The sequence below is a fragment of the Melanerpes formicivorus genome, unplaced genomic scaffold (genome assembly GCF_026170545.1).
Source record: "Melanerpes formicivorus ecotype bairdi unplaced genomic scaffold, bMelFor1.0.p_v2 SCAF_21, whole genome shotgun sequence".
In the NCBI taxonomy this organism is placed as follows: Eukaryota; Metazoa; Chordata; class Aves; order Piciformes; family Picidae; genus Melanerpes; species Melanerpes formicivorus.
Genome location: NW_027142373.1, coordinates 12,287,831 through 12,305,759, shown reverse-complemented (window position 1 = coordinate 12,305,759; position 17,929 = coordinate 12,287,831). Strand labels below are relative to the sequence as shown.

Here is a 17,929-nt window from a genome sequence, read left to right as displayed (position 1 = left end):
GTATGGAATTGCCTTGCCCTACTTGCTTTTCCTTCTACCAGAGCCACACAGCATTCCACTATGGGAGGTTGACTGCGAGCCAGCGATGTGCTCTGCTGGCCAAGAAGGCCAATGGCATCCTGGGGTGGATTAGAAGGACTTTTGTTAGCAGGTTGAGAGAAGTTATCCTCCCACTCTGCTCTGCCCTGGTGAGGCAGCATCTGGACTATAATGGCCAGTTCTGGGCCACTCAGGTCAAGAAGGGCCTCAGGGAACTGCTCGAGAGAGTCCAGTACAGAGCCACAAAGATGCTGTAGACAGTGGAACATCTTCCTTAGGAGGAGAGCCTGAGGGAGCTGAGGGCTCTGTAGCTTAGAGAGAAGCCTGAGAAGTGACCTCCTTGCTGTTGCTAAAGCTGTGCAGGGTGAGTGCCCAGAGGCTGGAGCCAGGCTCTGCTGGGGCATGCCCAATGCCAGCACAAGGGGCAGTGGTGGAAGCTGAGGCAGAGGAAGTGCCTTGGAAACATGAGAGAATTTTTTTTCCCTGTGAGGGTGACAGAACCCTGGAGCAGGCTGCCCAGGGGGGTTGTGGAGTCTCCTCTCTGGAAAACCCATCTGGATGTGTTCCTCTGTGATCTGCTCTAGATGACCTTTGCTCTGGCATGGGGGGGTTGGACTGGGTGAGCTTTTGAGGTCCCTTCCAGCCCCTAACATTCTGTGACCATCAAAACCAGTTGGGATGCTGTGTGCACAGTTACCTCTTTGTTGATACCCCTGTGCTGGGCCACACCATCCTGGGGGAGGGCTGCGGGAGCCCTGCCTCCCCAGGGGACAAAAGAAACCTGATCCAGGTGAACAGAGAGGGGCTTGGTTTCCCCCTCCCAGGAGGAGGGGTCCCCCAGGTTGAAGGTGGTCTATTCCACTCCCCCTGCCTGTCCAGCAAGCCTATAAAAAGGAAGACTCTGCAGCCCTTTGCTCTCTTTCCTCCTGCCTCGCCTGCTCGAGAGGACCAAGTGCTGGGTGCTGCACTTTGGCCACAGCAACCCCATGCAGAGCCACAGGCTGGGGTCAGAGTGGCTGAGAGCTGCCAAACAGAGAGGAACCTGGGGGTGCTGATTGACAGCTGCCTGAACATGAGCCAGCAGTGTGCCCAGGTGGCCAAGAAGGTCAATGGCATCCTGGCCTGCATCAGGAACAGTGTGGTCAGCAGGAGCAGGGAAGTCATTGTGCCCCTGTACTCTGCATTGGTTAGGCTGCACCTTGAGTCCTGTGTCCAGTTCTGGGCCCCTCAGTGTAAGAAGGACATTGAGAGACTTGAAGGTGTCCAGAGAAGGGCAACAAGGCTGGGGAGAGGCCTTGAGCACAGCCCTGTGAGGAGAGGCTGAGGGAGCTGGCATTGTTTAGCCTGGAGAAGAGGAGGCTCAGGGGTGACCTCATTGCCCTCTACAACTACCTGAAGGGAGGTTGTAGCCAGGAAGGGGTTGGTCTCTTCTCCCAGGCAACCAGCACCAGAACAAGAGGACACAGTCTCAAGCTGTGCCTGGGGAGGTTTAGACTGGAGGTGAGGAGAAAGTTCTTCACTGAGCGAGTCATTCGTCATTGGAATGTGCTGCCCAGGGAGGTGGTGGAGTCCCCATCCCTGGAGGTGTTCAGGAGGGGATTGGATGTGGCACTTGGTGCCATGGTCTAGTCATGAGGTCTGTGGTGACAGGCTGGACTCGATGATCCTCGAGTTCTCTTCCAACCTTGGTGATACTGTGGTACTGTGACCAACAGCTGCTGCTGGCCTCCTGGTTCTGCCATGTGGCCAGGCGTGGGCTTCTCCCTGCTGCATCCAGGCTTCCCTAAAGGACTGAAATCCACATCCATGGAGGGAGATACAAGGCCATCCACATTTGGGGTTGTATATTTTCCTGTCCATCCTTATTCCTTACCCTTGTGAACCCTCCCTGTTACTGCTCTCTCTATATATACATATTGTGTAAAAAGAAATTACTTCTACTTCCAAACCAGCTCCAAATTACCTGTTGGCAGATTTTCCTCCTTCCCCTTTTTCCTACCCCATTTTTTTGTCTTTTCCCCTTTTTCCTTTCCCTTTTTTTTCGTTATGGTGAAAAGGAAGGGGAAGCAGGGAGGACTTCTCAGTTTTCTACCATCTGAGCTCTCAAATTCCAGTTAAGGCTCAAACCACTACACCTCCTTAATGCAGCTTGAATTGGCAGCCACATCACTCAGGTGTAATCTGTTTGTACTTAATCTTTCCAGCTATTTCCATGGGATTTAGATGACTTCAGCCCCTGAAATTTCTTTTTTGTCAGGAAAATAATTCAAGAAGCAGCTGTAGTGAAGTGGGTTTGTTTCTCAAACAAGCAAGCAAGCTGCCTGTGGTCTGTCTGAAGGCAGCTGCCTGAGCTGAGCATACTTGACATCATCTCTAAGTCTTCTACACTACTGCAAGTTCCATGTGCTGTTGAAGAGCTGTAAAATGCTGCTGGTACTAAACTGTCCTACTCTGAGTATTGGAGTTACTGCCTGCTGACAGCTTTCCTGACAAGGTCCTTGTCAGCCTTACCCAAATCCTGTGTCATCCAACAGCTGACTCAGGAGCGAGCAGCATGGGCTAGTGCTGTAGAGCAGAGCTCAGAGCACGCCAGCACTGCAGTTCTGCAGAGCAGGAGCCTAGCTGCCTAGCACCGTGGGACTCGAGGTCCCTGGAGCTGATGCCATCATCCACACATCTCCTAGACCTCAGTGGAGCTCTCTTAACAATTTGGCTCTGAACTGCTGAAAAGTCAGTTTCTTCAACCACCTGCAGCATGGCATCCACCAGCTCTGTGGTGCTGGTGCACTGCTGGGGCAAGGTTGCAGAGGGATGCACTCACTTCTGGGAGAAGAAAGGTAAGATACTTGCAGAGCTCCAGGTGGAAGCTTTCACAGTTTTGTACCTTGTCCAAAGTAGCCCAAATCTGTCACAAGATCTGAGAGTGCTGCTTCAGATGTTGGTGCATGGAACAGACCAGCTTGGTGAATACTTGACAGTTCTCACCTGCTGTGGTACATTCAGCTGCAACTTGCCAGCAAACAGCATTTCTAGTGGTACAAAGAGGACTTCAATAGCACTCTGGCACCCAAGGTAGGGAGTTACTATGCAGGACAATTTGGTGTGCTCAGGAAAATAATGTGAAGGCTCAGAGCAGATGGTGGAAGCACCAAGTGATTGCTTTGTGGCCTGCCCCTTTCAAGATGCAAAGGGCAGGAGGTTTTGCTCCATTCTGCTTCACAACACCTGTGAAGAGGCTGCTCACTCCAACCTCCCTTCAGGGAGTTTTAGAGAGGCTCCAGCTCTGTTCTGTTTCTAGACAAGAAAGGCACCAGGTGCTTGGCAAAAGCATAGGTAAAAAGCTCAGTCACTCAGGCAAACAAAGAAGCAATCAGGATTTTCATCACACTACAAATATCTGCTGTGGATAGCACTGAAAATGGCTCTCCTGAGCCATCAGTTCTCCTGAGCACAGAACGGCTGCCTGCAGGTGTTTGTGTTTGAACTTTCAGAGATGATGTTATGGCAGACTTCCCTTTCCCACTTAGTTCTCTGTCCTCAGCTTGCTGGCACCCTCACCAGTGCCCTTTTCACACCCCTGCCATGTCAAGGCCATTTCTGCATCTCCCAAGGCAGCTTTGGGCATGCATCTCCCACTGGTGTAACAGCAGATGTCAGTGTGCCTCCCTTTTTGCTTCAAGCCAGGATGTGGTTGGAGAGCTGCAGCTGTCAGATGCAAACTGCAGGCTGTGTTACCAGCACTGGTGACTGACCCTGTGCAGGCCCAGGCCCAGACCCAGCAGCACAGCAAGACAGCCTCTCGGCCACAGATGTGGGAGCTGCCTGCCACCTGGCTTTGCTGCTGGGACTGACACATTCTTGCTCAGTGTCAACCTACAACGTCTCAATGTATCCCAGCCTGGAGCAGTACAAGGCAGAAGATGATGATGGGCTGTGGTCCATGTGATGTACTTCTAACTGCATCATTTTCTTTGTGTATAACCTTGATTTATGGCCAGCAGAGGACAACAGCACATCTGCAGCCACATTACTTACCTTACTTCAAGCATTACTGCTCCACCCTAATCTGAAAACTGGGGTGGGAAAAGCCTTGCACTTCAGGCACTTAAGGCATTCTTCTAGGGCAGAGCAGTGGTGGTGCAGCACAAGATGTCTTGCAGCTAGACAGAAGTGATGCTGAGCCTTTACACCATGGGGAGCTACAATCTTGGAAGGGCCAAGGCACCCAGCATCTGTACCTGCCAGGTGGATGGGAAGGTGTCAGGTTTGGAAAGGGCTCACAGTTCTCCCTGTGTCTTGGGTTAAGGGAGCAAGACAGTCTCTCTAATTCTTCTCAAAGGAATGAAAGAGAACTCCACACACAGGTCTGGATAGAAATATAGAATACATTGGAAGATTAAGTGAAAGTGCTTTTCATAACTACAAACGACAGTGCAAAGCATAACATACACCAAAATCCATAGTCTGGGCTTAATACAGAAGCCCATTGAGCCAAAAGCCTTCTCCAAACTTCCACTAACCGGGCCAAAAATCCAGGCCTCAAATGCACCCCCACCCCCATCACCTTTGCACCCCCATCACCTAACCCTTGGGACACAGTTAAAATTGGCTCTCCAGCTTCAGGCCTCTGCCCCCATGCAAAGCAAGAGAAGGAAGCAGCATTGGGAAGGGAGAGAGGGAAAGGGAAAAGGGGAGGGGAGAAGAGAAGGGAGCAGAGGCTGACTCTGCAGCCAGTTTGATACCGGAGGTGCAGGGCATTATAGGAATGAAATAACAACATTTCCTGTGGCCACCCACCAGGCTGAACTCCCTAGCCTCTTGTAAGACTTCTTTGGATTCTTCCAGACACCCAGTTCTCAAACCATGACACCCTGATACCTCCTAGGGGAGCTGCTGCTTGCATACTCTGGAGTTTCACATCAAACCTTCACAGTGCTGTTTCCTGACAGAGTGTGATGTCAGGAAGCAGCAAGGCACAAGGTTACTCCATGAGAGTGAAACCAGGACCTAAGTGACCACAACACTTGCAGAGCCCTCACTGATCAGGCACAGGTCTGGAAAGTGTGGGAAAAGCAGGGTGCTGGGGACAGGGTGCAGTGACATCCAGAGACAAGGGAAGGTGATGAGCCAGGATCATTCATGGAATTTTGTCAGTCAGGAGGAAATGAGGTAGACATGGGACTAAGAGACAAGGGCACAACAAAGGTCTGAGCTCTATCTAAGAGGCAAAGCTGGAGACAGCTGAACCTGTAATGTAGCATAGACACCTACAATGTAGTGCAGGCCTGGGCTTAAATGGTGCTTCTGGAACCAGCAGGGGGGTGGAAGCCCTAAGCCAGGCCAGTGAAGGCTGTTAAGTCCTGTGGTGCACTTTTGGGGCTGGCAGTGACATTCCTGCATCTGTGTTGGTCACAAAAGAGACAATTCTGCTTTGCAGGGCTTAGGGCTTGGGCACCCACGCTGCAGTGTTCTGTTCCAGGAGCAGCCTGTCGCGGCTGCTTGGATACAAAGAAAGGGCAGCAGAGAAGCATCTGTGTGAGACAAACTTCTGTGGCAACACAGCTTCCACACCCCCACCATGGGGATTCTGGGACTGAAATAAGTTAAGCCAGTTGCTTCAGCTTTGCACAGAGCTTTGCTTCTAAGGGCCTGCAGAAGGACACATGGCACAAGAACCTGTGAGGGTTCAAAACCATTTCCAGCTCATTCAGCCGGTAGAGTAAGTTTAACTTCTTCCTTTGACTCACAGCAGTACTGATGCTGACTGATGCTATTCACAGGCCTTGTGAGAGACCTTCCATGAGCAGCACAAGCTGCACTCTGCTTCTCTGCCCATCCTGAGCCCTGCAAAGCAGAACTGGCTCTTCTTGGTTTTGCACAGTGGCCAACACAGATGCAGCAGATGCACCCATCTCAGCCAGAAGCAGGCACACATTGTCCCTTACTCTGCCTTTTCCCACTGAGGCACTCCAAGAAGCTCTTCCTGTTGTCTAACACAGATTTAATTCTGAGGGCCAAGACTTCTTGTCCTCATTCCTGGTTTGCTGCACAGGTGCCAGCTCCCATTTTTCTCTCCCATGGTTTCATTAAATAGGAGGTCACTTGTGGAACTGATGATGGATCAAGATAAAACAGCCCCAGGAATCCTGTTTGCATTAAACTAACCTCAACACACAACCCCTTCAAGTTTCAGCAAACAGGATCTCCTGTCTTGACTCAAACCACAGAAATTCTGATGCCACATTTCTTACTCAAAAGCTCTTGCTTGTGTAAATTACTGTCTCTGGCCTTATACAAATGGGGAAAAAAATTACAAACACATCCCAGTGCATTTATTGTGGGGACAAACAGTCCAGCCCCACTGGCTGGTGCTGAATGCTCTGAATACAGAATACAGAAGAGGTGACACAAAATACAGAATACAGAATTAACCAGGTTGGAAAAGACCTTTGAGATCATCAAGACCAACCTGTCACCCAACACCAGCTAAACCATGGCACCAAGTGCCTCATCCAGGCTCTTCTTAAACACCTCCAGTGACGGTGACTCCACCACCTCCCTGGGCAGCACAATCCAATGGCCAATCTCTCTTTCTGGGAAGAACTTCTTCCTAACATCCAGCCTGAACTTGCCCTGGCACAGCTTGAGGCTGTGTCCTCTTGTTCTGGTGCTGGTTGCAGGGGGAGAAGAGACCAACCCCCACCTAGCTACAACCTCCCTGCAGAGAGTTGGAGAGAGCAAGAAGGTCTCCCCTGAGCCTCCTCTTCTCCAGGCTAAGCAACCCCAGCTCCCTCAGCCTCTCCTCACAGGGCTGTGCTCCAGACCCCTCCACAGCTTTGTTGCCCTTCTCTGGACACCTTCCAGCAGCTCAACATCTTTCCTAAACTGAGGAGCCCAGAACTGGACACAGGACTCAAGGTGTGGCCTAACCAGTGCTGAGCACAGGGCACAATGACCTCCCTGCTCCTGCTGGCCACACTGGTCCTGATGCAGGCCAGGATGCCATTGGCCTTCTTGGCTGCCTGGGCATTACAGGCTCCTGTTCAGCTGCTGTCAATCAGCACCCCCAGGTCCCTCTCTGCCTGGCTGCTCTCAGCCACTCTGACCCCAGCCTGTAGCACTGCCTGGGGTTGCTGTGGCCAAAGTGCAGAACCTGGCACTTGGATGTGTTCAATCTCCTGCCCTTGGCCTCTGCCCATCTGTCCAGCCTGGCAAGGTCCCTCTGCAGAGCTCTCCTGCCCTCTAACAGATCAACTCCTGCCCCCAGCTTGGTGTCTCCTGCAAATTTACTGATGATGGCACTGCATTTCTTTTTTTCATTCCCCACCCCCCTCCCCCCCCCCAAGGTCCTGAAAGCTGAGGATCAGAACATTTAGCTCTGATTTTATTCTGACTTCCTGTTTTAGAAAGCAGAAAACCAAACACTCAGTCTGCTGGAGCTGCAGCATAAGCTACAGGCCTTGTGTTTATACAGCTAGGATTTAGGGTTGGGGGGGGGGGAGGATTTGTTGCTTTGGGCTTTTGTTGTTGTTGTTGTTCATTTTTTGTTGGGTTTTTTGGGGGTTGACTTAGCAAATGCTTTGGGATTCTTCAATTTGTCTCTGCTTCTTTACTCCAGTGGACAATAACTCTCTTTTCAAAAATGATTGACACAAAAATGTTTAGGGGAGTGGAACTTCTCCCTTGCAAGGAGAGCCTGAGGGAGCTGAGGGCTCTGCAGCTTGGAGAGGAGGAGCCTGAGAGGTGACCTCATTCATATTGATAAAGCTGTGCAGGGTGAGTGCCCAGAGACTGGAGCCAGGCTCTGCTGGGGGATGCCCAATGCCAGCACAAGGGGCAGTGGTGGAAGCTGAGGCAGAGGAAGTTCCATGGAAATAGGAGGAAACACTGGAACAGTCTGCTCAGGGGGATGTGTGGAGTCTGCCTCTCCAGAGATATTCAAACCCACCTGGATGTGTTCCTGTGCGACCTGCTCTAGGTGACCCTGCTCTGGCAGGGGGGGTTGGACTGGATCAGCTTTTGAGGTCCCTTCCAGACCCTAACATTCTGTCATTCTGTGATTCTGTGAATCTGTGATCTCAGCTGCTTAGATGTCTTTAAGCTGACTTCTCCAACATGGTGCCCATGATGACTCTCTGCTCACAGGTCCAGGCTTCAGAAGCTCTTTCCCTGCCCTTTTTGTTTTGAAGCCAGGAAGGTTTCTGGAGAGTGCTGTGGTTAATGTGGAAAGGTGGAAGTCAAGTCAGGACTCACAATTCTCAGTGAACCTTTTGGTTCATATTACCATGCAAATGTCTGCAAACCTCTTGCAGTTGTATGGCAAAGAGCTTCACTAACTGCTGTGGTGCCTGCATACGCTGCCATGCACTGTGCCCAGGTTAGACTGTGAGCCCTGATGATCCCTGCTCAGGGACTCTCTTCCCCTTTGCTGGCAGCACTGCATTTAAACAGCCCTTGATAGATTTTGTTTTTCTTCAGTGAGCTGATTTTGGAACATTTAAACTTGCTGTAAACTTCCTGTTGTAGCAAACAGCTGCACAGCAGTGATGTCTGGGAGGAAACATCTCTTGCTTCTAACTGTCTGCACCTCTCCAGGTTGATTTATTGTTTTAGTTCTTGCATGGGAGGAGGCAGATTGCTTTCTGTAGTCAGATCCTGATCCAACAGCTTGCTCCTGTGTTCCTTCCCTCTTGTCCCAGTCATTTGTTGCTTGGGCTGAGCAGTTCTGATCCCCAAATCCTCCTCCTATGTGCCTGGCCTAGTTCTATCCACAGAGCAAGCACAGCAGAAATGATGAGGGCTCTCTGCCAGTGCAAAGGTACATTCAGCTGGCAAGCTCTTGCCTGCTGCTGAGCAGGACTTTGAGTATTGCAGCCCCTTTAGCATGAAATGTCCTCATTTCTTTTACCTCACAACTCCTTGAAAGGAGCTTTTATCAAGGTGAAGGTTGCTCTCTTTTCCCTGGTAACAAGTGATCAGCCAGGAGGAAATGGCCTCAAGTTGCACCAGGGGAGGTTTAGGTTGGATATTAGAAGAAACTTTACTGAAAAGGTTACCAAAGAGTGGAACAGGCTCCCCAGAGAGGTGGTTGAGTCCCCAGGGAGATGGTTGAATCCCATCCCTGAAGGTGTCTGAAAGAGGCAGAGATGTGGTGCTGAGAGTCATGGTTTAGCAGCAGCCTTGGTAGGGTTAGAGAATGGTTGGACTCAATGGTCTTAAGATCTTTTTGACCTGAAATGACTCTGTGATTCTGTGATTCTACTCTCTCCTCTGCAGGTGGGATGGACAGAACTACACAAGGTATTTAAGATGTCAGCCAGCTGAGGATTACCTCGTGCTGAGTGGCTGTTTCTCATGACCCATCACAAGTATTTGTGGTGCTTTTTCTCCTGACAGCTCCTGTGCTCCGCAGTTCCTTGCCTCAGAGTTAACAGGGAGCCTAGCCAACAGCTATAAGAAAGCAGTGGCTTGAATGTCTTGCACAGAGACTGCTCTGCAATGCTTATAGATGCTGTTAGCTAAAACAGTAACATGGGAATCTGGAGAAAGAGCTGTGTCTTCTAAATAAAGCTGAAAAGCAAACAGGCATAACCTCTGCTGACTTATAGAATCACAGAATTGTCAGGGCTGGAAGGGACCTCAAGGCTCAGCCACTTCCAACCCCCCTGCCATGGGCAGGGACACCTCACACTACAGCAGGTTGCTCACAGCCACATCCAGCCTGGCTGCAAACACCTCCAGGCAGGAGGCTTCCACCACCTCCCTGGGCATCCTGTGCCAGGCTCTCACCACCCTCATGGGGAATAACTTCTTCCTCACATCCTTGCTACAGGAACTGTGGAGTTTTGACACAAGCTAGCAGCAAAAGTCAGGTGGTTACAACAATGAAGTGTGAGGTGTTGCTGCCCATGGCAGGGGAGTTGCAACTGGGTGATCCTTGAGGTCCCTTCCAACCCTAACAATTCTATGATTCCATGGTAGTTTACAGAGTTTCTGCTGGGCTTGACATCAGAGCTGAGTCCAAAGAAGGCAAAGAAACAATCCGGGTGGAAAACAGGAAGAGTGAGAATCTGGCTGTGGTGGGAGAAAATCCTCATTGCAGTGTGATGAACATGATACACACAGGAGCTGAGCCTTCAGCCTTTGAGGCCTGCTTATGTGGCAGCCCCTAACTATTTCCTGGAGTTAATTGTAATGACATTTACAAGCAGCTGCTTCTCACTGTAGTTCTGTGTGGCTCCAGAAGTGACTGCAAAGATGCTTAAGCACAACATGACATTTAGCACAGCAGAGAGCTTGTGAGATTTGAAGGGCAGGCTGAAAAAATAACGAAAACCCAGAACTGTGGTTGCTATGAGAACTGAAATAGATTGTGTCAGCAAAAGCTTCTTGAGTAACAAACCTCCAGAAGTGCTCACATCAAGAGGAATTCTAACAGATCAAATTTTCTCCTACCAGTAGATGAAACATGGGGAAAGACAAGAAATTCCTGAGGCCAGTGAAAGAAAGAAGCTGAATGTCCAAAGGAAGGACAGCCCTACACAGCTGAGGCATGCATGCACCTGGAAGGAGTTCAGTTTGTCTCCCTCCAATTGCCTCAGCATTGTTTGCCTTCCCCATAGGTTTCACACCATCATCCAGGGAGACCACAAGCTCTGTGCCGAGACTGGGTCCCACTGGAAACAGGACTCACATCCTCACGTGTGCCTTCACACCATTGTCTCAGGAGGTTCCCAGGGAGGTGGTGGAAGCCTCATCCCTGGAGGTTTTGAAGGCCAGGCTGGATGTGGCTGTGAGCAACCTGATCCAGTGTGAGGTGTCCCTGGCCGTGGCAGGGGCTTGGAACTGGATGATCCCTGAGGTCCCTCCCAGCCCTGACAGTTCTATGATTCTGTGATTCTATGATTCTGTGATTCTGTGATTCTGTGATTCTCTGATTCTTATCTACAAGACCACAAACTCCATGCTGATAGCCAGTGGATGCTGGGACTCACTGGGACAAGTCTTCATGGACCTTCTCATGGACAGGACTCTCAAAAGGTTTCCCAAGGTGTTTTCACACCATTACCACATGCTCTGTGACACAGCAACTGATAACCAGACGAGGTCACAAGCTGTGCTCTCAGGAGCTGGCACAGTTAACTCCCGGTGGGAGCAGTGCCAGCCAGATGTGTTCAGCTGAATGGGGCAGTGTGACTGCCTGTGGGGCTGGAAAAGGTATAAAAGCCAAGAGGCAATAGGGAGAGTTTGGAGCTTCCACACCAATCAAGCAGTTAGGCCTCACCTGCTCTGTCATCTCAGCCTTTGCTGCTGTAAGCTTCCCCACCGTGGATCCAGCGCTTCAGGGAACATCCATGGCTTAGACAGCAGCACTCTGAGCTGGGTTAGGAACTGGCTGGATGGCTGAGCTCAGAGAGTGGTGGTGAATGGTGTCACATCCAGCTGGCAGCCAGTCAGTAGTGGAGTCCCCCAGGGATCAGTGCTGGGCCCCATCCTCTTTAACACCTTCATTGATGATCTGGATGAGGGCATTGAGTCCATCATCAGTAAATTTGCTGATGACACCAAGCTGGGGACAGGAGTTGATCTGCTAGAGGGTAGAGAGGCTCTGTAGAGAGACCTCGACAGGCTGGACAGATGGGCAGAGGCCAAGGGCAGGAGATTGAACACATCCAAGTGCCAGGTTCTGCACATTGGCCACAACAACCCCAGGCAGTGCTACAGGCTGGGGTCAGAGTGGCTGAGAGCAGCCAGGCAGAGAGGGACCTGGGGGTGCTGGTTGATGGTAGGATGAACATGAGCCTGCAGTGTGCCCAGGCAGCCAGGAGGGCCAATGGCATCCTGGCCTGCATCAGGAACAGTGTGGCCAGCAGGAGCAGGGAGGTCATTCTGCCCCTGTACACTGCACTGGTTAGGCCACACCTCGAGTACTGTGTCCAGTTCTGGGCCCTTCAGTTTAGGAAGGAGGTTGACTTGCTGGAACGAGTCCAGAGAAGGGCAACAAAGTTGGTGAGGGGCTTGGAACACAGCCCTGTGAGGAGAGGCTGAGGGAGCTGGGGTTGCTCAGCCTGGAGAGGAGGAGACTCAGGGGTGACCTTATTGCTCTCTACAACTACCTGAAGGGGGGTTGTAGACAGGCAGAGGTTGGTCTCTTCTCCCAGGCAGCCAGCACCAGAACAAGAGGACACAGTCTCAGGCTGCGCCAGGGCAAGTTCAGGCTGGAGGTCAGGAGGAAGTTCTACACAGAGAGAGTGATTGCCCATTGGGATGGGCTGCCTGGGGAGGTGGTGGAGTCACCGTCGCTGGAGGTGTTCAGGAGGAGACTTGATAGGGTGCTTGGTGCCATGGGTTAGTTGATTAGGTGGTGTTGGGTGATAGGTTGGACTTGATGATCTTGAAGGTCTCTGCCAACCTGGTTTATTCTATTCTATTCTATCTCCTGGATCCATGGTGGTAGTTCTCTTTTTGCATTGCTAGCCCTTGCTCCTTTCTTCCTCCTTTTCTAGATTTCTAACTTTTCCTCCTGCATATGTAAGCAAATACATTCAAGTGTTTTCTCCCAGCCAGCTGCTGGATTCCCTCGTGGTTTCATTTGGGGGATCCATAAAACAACTTCCCCTGCCACAAGCAAAGTGGATTGAGGCAGCACCGTGCCTCACAGCCTGCTGCCCTGGCCAAGTGAACACCAGCACATCAGTGGCAGATGGGGGTGCTGGGGTAGCTAGCAAAGGGAGGAGTTCTGTGGGAGACCCACAGATGATGCCAGCTGGTGAACTGGGGACACCACAAGTTCCTAAATCCATCTTCTGCCCTCAGGCTGTTGTAGAGGTGTCAGCAGAGAAGACTTTGCTCTTTCAGTGGGAGCCTCCAGCAACATCAGATGCTGGTGCTAGAGGAGCATCAGATGAGTGGACCAAAAGACAGAAGGTCAAAAAGCACAGATGTCAAGTGAAAGTGATTTGCTCTCTCTACCATGAAGGTGAACAAGTTGAGCTCAGCCTGGAGCTGGGGGATTGTGGCCAAGAAGTTGTGGACTAGAGCCTCCTGAAGAGGAATGCTGTGCTTTGGTCTCATCCCTTGCTGCTGCCCCACACATGTAAGGTTGTCCTCAATTTCCACTGACAACTGAGCACTCACGATGAAGACTGCTGAAGATTGCTCCATGCCTGCTGGTAGGACTTCCCTTCCACAAGTTCTAATATGAGGCACAGATGTATGTGACATCTATAGAGACCCAGAGCCTCATCACCTTTTTCATCTCCTGCTCTTGAGGCTGGAGCTGTAGGGATACTACTGCTCTGCCATGCTTTGGTCAGCAGCTAAGACAGACCTCCTTCCATCCAAACCTCCACACCCTAGAGGGAGCATGACTGTAGTTTCAGAATAAGGAGGATAAGTTGTCATGCAACACCTAGTTTGCTATATTAGTTGACCTTCCTACCTATAAAGGGGGGAGGGGAAGAAGTGGATACTATGTTAATTCCTGTTTACACTGGAACAAAACAGAGTTCTTTAGCTTGGGGGAGACTAAGGGGTGACCTTCCTAGTGTTTATAAACATGCAAAGAGTGAGTGCCCAGAGCATGGAACCAGGCTCTGCTGGGGGATGCCCAGTGACAGCACAAGGGGCAGTGGTGGAAGCTGAGGCAGAGGAAGTTCCATGGAATCAGGAGGAAAAACTTTCTCCATGTGAGGGTGCCAGAGCCCTGGAGCAGGCTGCCCAGGGGGATTGTGGAGTCTCCCTCTCTGGAGATATTCAAACCTCACCTGGATGTGTTCCTGTGTGACCTGCTCTAGGTGATCCTGCTCTGGCAGTGGGGTTGGACTGGATGAGCTTTCAAGGTCCCTTCCAACCCCTATTCTGTGATTCATTAGCACTAGAGTTACCTCCTAGACATTCAGCCTTCCCAAGTGTGTGTTTTTCATTCAGTGAGGTGGAACATACTTGCCTTACATTGCTTCTATGTGGTGCCTTGGGAAGTGAGCGCATCAAACACAACAGGCCAGGCACCTCTCTCTCGTAACCTACTGGGTTTATTTCACGTTTGAAAACATACAAATCACTATTACTGATTCTAAGGCATAACTGACAGAGAGCTCTGCAGACTGCAGTGTTTGTGCTTCCCAGTTTGAGCCTTTGAGGCACAGCCCCTGGCATGCAGAAGCAATAGGTTTAAACAAAGAATGGGAGTACACATTAATAATTAGCATAGAGTTGACATCTCTGGCCATAGAAGGAGCCATTGTGTCTGCAAGGTTGTGCTTTATGAGGTCCACCATCCAAATTTATAGCACATCTCAGAGCTCATTATTGAGTCTGCTTCAACCTTATCCATGCAGCTCAGAGTAGTCCACCACAGTGCCTCCAATGAGAAAGCTCTGCTGAACCCCACAGCCCCTTTTGGGCTTGCTCTGTTGAACCCCACATCCCATCCTCTTTCTTCCCAAACTTGGGGCGTTTGTTTCTTTGCTTGTGGGGGTTTGGTTTGGGTTTTCTGCTTGGTTTGTTTTGTTGTTTGGTTTTGTTTGGGGCTTTTGGTTTGGGAGTTTGTTTGGGTTTGTTTTGTTTGGGATTTTGTTTGTTTGTTTGTGGGTTTGAGCCTTTGGGTTTGGGGTCTTTGGGGTTCATTTTGGGTTTGGGTTTGGTTTTCCAAAGCCTGAAACTCTTTTCTGAGATGGGGATGCTTTCAGGCTGTGCAGAGGAGAGTCTTCTACACACATCCCTGAAAGAGAGAAACTTCCCTGCTACGTGAGCAGGGATGAAGCTGCTGGGATTCAGTGTGTGTGTCAAGAGACTACTCAGCACATCCTGTCCCCCTGTGTGCATCTCTTTCAATATCAGTTATCTTCCAGACCCATCAACTCAAAGCATTTTTGGGTCCTGCAAACCTTTCCACCTCAGCCACACAGGTTAGGAACAGCCAGGTCAGTATTTCTCTCAGACAGAGACAGCTGGGACGGTTGAGGCGTTGGCTCTTTTCTCTTTGCACTGCACAACCCAGAGCTCTGAACAGTCTGGAGGTGAGAGGAAATCTTTCTGAATCCTATGGCTGTTGAAAGGTGCTTTCTAAATCTCACTTTCTTCAAAGACTTCCTCAGTGGTCTCCCCAGTGGTGACTTCTCCTTCGCTGCTGTCTGACATGCTTGCGCGAGGCCGAGACGGGAGAGCACAGCCTGCTGCTGGGCTCAGCCCCGTCCTCTGCTTGGCTCGCAGCTGCTGGAGCTGCAGTCCCAAGGGCTCCCTTGCCTCCAGACACAAGTGGTGCTTGGTGCTGAGGTGCTGCTTCTTTCTTTTCTGGGAACATTTCCTGAGGTATTTGATGTTTTCCCCAAGAAAGCAAAATTTGCAGCCGAAGGGCTCTGCCAGCAGGAAGCGCGACCACTGCTTCTGGAGCTCTGCTTTCACCTGAGGGGAAAAGCAAACAGCCTGTCCACAGTGATGCCTTCTGACCACCCTGCTGCACACTAACCCAAGTGCCTGTTGTAAAAGGAGAGGGACTGTGGAGCTGCTGAGCTTCCTGCTCTTTTGGAGTGCACCTCAAACCTGGCAAGATCCTTGCAGGGTAGAAAGAGCTTTATTTGCTAAATCATAGAATAGAATCATAGAATCAGCCAGCTTGGAAAAGACCTCAGAGATCATCAAGTCCAACCTATCATCTAATACCTAACACCTCCTGACAACTAAACCATGGCTCCAAGTGCCACATCCAATCCCCTCTTGAACACCTCCAGGGATGGGGACTCCACCACCTCTCTGGGCAGCACATCCCAATGGCCAATTACACTTTCTGGGGAGAACTTTCTCCTCACCTCCAGCCTAAGCTTTCCTCTTCACTCTGACCTAGGAAAGCTTTTCCTAAGCCCTGAGTCTCTGATAACACAGTGATCCTAGTGCATGTGTGTGGGAGAGCTCAAGGGACTTCCATGTTTATGGCCTCATGAAGTGAGGAGGAGGAGGAGGAAAGCCCAGGCGTTGTGGAGATGAGAACCACACAGCTTTGCCAGTGTTGTGCTTGGACATCTGCTTTGTTTTGTTAAAGCTCTTTACCTGGCAGTCTGCTTCCAATCCTCAGCACTGAGTGTCTTGCTGCCTGCCTGCCCTGGGCCAGGCTGCACTGGGAGGCCAGGCTTGTCCTGGCTCTAAACAGCAGCTTTGGCCTGGTGGCTCAGTTGGACCAGGAAGCAGAAGGCCAAAAGAGCAACTTCAGTGACAGATGAGAGATGACAGCAGCTCTGCACCCTTTGCAGATGTTAGAGGAGTGCTGCAGACCAGTGCCAGAACTTTTATTTAGATAGTTCCAAAATTGCTCCAGGTCTCCTTGTTAAACATCAGGAACTTTTGGCTACTTTTTGTATAATCCCCATCTTGTTTCACTGCTGCCTGTAAGAAGATGTCCAGATTCAAGTGCCTGTGCCAGTGCAGTGCGTGCCAGGCTGCTTGGCCCTGCCAGGCTCCTATCTGTGGTTTGCAGCAGTGGAGGTCTGTACCCAAATCAGATGTAGGAGAGGTACAGACAGGGAGCTTAGAAATCATTTAAAATTAAGTGAGGTTCATTTCCCAGCCTACACAGCATCATTGTCTAAGGCAGCTTGCAGCAAGCCAGGTGTGGTAAGGCAAAGGCAGCAGGCAGCTGTGACAGTGCTGGAGGCACTGGGCTGTATGGGCAGAAGCTGAGCCACTTAGACCTCACCAGGTAGACCTCTGAATCTTGCATCTAATTTTGGGGCCCCAGTAGGAGAACTATGCTGATAAGCCTGAACTTACCCCCAGAGATCAGGGCTGTAGTGCTTGCCCTATGAGGAGAGGCTGAGTGAATGAGGCTCATTCATGCTGAAGACTTAAATACTGCCAGTGAAGAGAGCGTGGAGAAGATGGAGACAGGCAGTCTACAGAGGCATTTGGTAGAGACACAAGGGACAGTGATCAGAACTGAAGCAAACAGGGCAAGTTACAACAGAATATAAGGAAAAGACAGTCCCTCAAAACACCAAGCAAGCTGCTCTGATTCCAGCCTTCTCCCTCCACTGGGTTAAGTTCCCCTGCCGTCATCTCCCTGCATAAGAGCCATCACTGCCTCAATCCCAGCACGGAGCAAACTGAGCACCCAGCTGCCCATCGAGGCATAGCAGGAGACAGCTTCCAAACAAAGAGTTACCTCACATCAAGGTTAGGCACCTCCTGAGCAGTGCATTCATGCAGTTACTTTTTCAACATGTTGCTAAGATAGTGAAGCACCAATGTGGTTGCTTCACTCAGACTTCAGGGGCAGCAAAGAGAAGGTTCAGGCTGGCCAACAGGAAATGATGGAACCCAACTGATTCAAGGAGAGAGGTTTAGGTGGCTGACCATAAGCTTCTGCTGGTACTTCAGACAGCCCAGGGCATCCATACTCACAGGACTGCACCCACTCTGGCTTCAAAGGCAGTATTTTGCATTTGGATCCCAAACCTCTGGGAGGTCTTGCTGCTCCCTTTGGACATAATAATTATACCAGTTCAAAAGAATGCACTCAGGCCCTTGAATAAGTAGAAATATCCACCGAGGTCAGCCTTCTTAGGGTCATTAATATCCTTTACTATCAACCAAACACTCTTCCCACAGCATTGGCTCTTACCTCTCCATTAGCAAAGCAATATAAAACTGCTACAAAAAAGCCCTGTAAGAGAAAGACAGCAAGAAGAAAAAGTTAGAGTACAGGAATCTGAATGTTTAGATGACATCAGTCTCAGAGCTGTGAGTATAAACAATGCTTCTTAATGGTCAAAAAGAAAACTATTTCACATAATCATAGAATCACAGAATGTTAGAGGTTGGAAGGGAGCTCCAGAGCTCATCCAGTCCAACCCCCTGCCAGAGCAGCATCACCCAGGGCAGTGTGCACAGGAAGGCA

At 50.5% G+C, this 17,929-nt stretch overlaps 1 protein-coding gene across 1 annotated transcript in view; it reads right to left on the bottom strand.

Annotated features, from left to right (window-relative positions):
- Positions 1-14,058: 14,058 nt before the first annotated feature.
- GLP2R (glucagon like peptide 2 receptor) overlaps positions 14,059-17,929 on the bottom strand; it is a 54,986-nt gene continuing 51,115 nt past the window's right edge. The window contains exons 12-13 of the mRNA XM_068151625.1: positions 17,654-17,695; positions 14,059-15,444 (exon numbers count right to left, since the gene is read on the bottom strand). Of these exons, the coding sequence (XP_068007726.1) occupies positions 15,106-15,444; positions 17,654-17,695 (381 nt within the window). The 3' untranslated portion in view covers positions 14,059-15,105. The remainder of the gene's footprint in view (positions 15,445-17,653; positions 17,696-17,929) is intronic.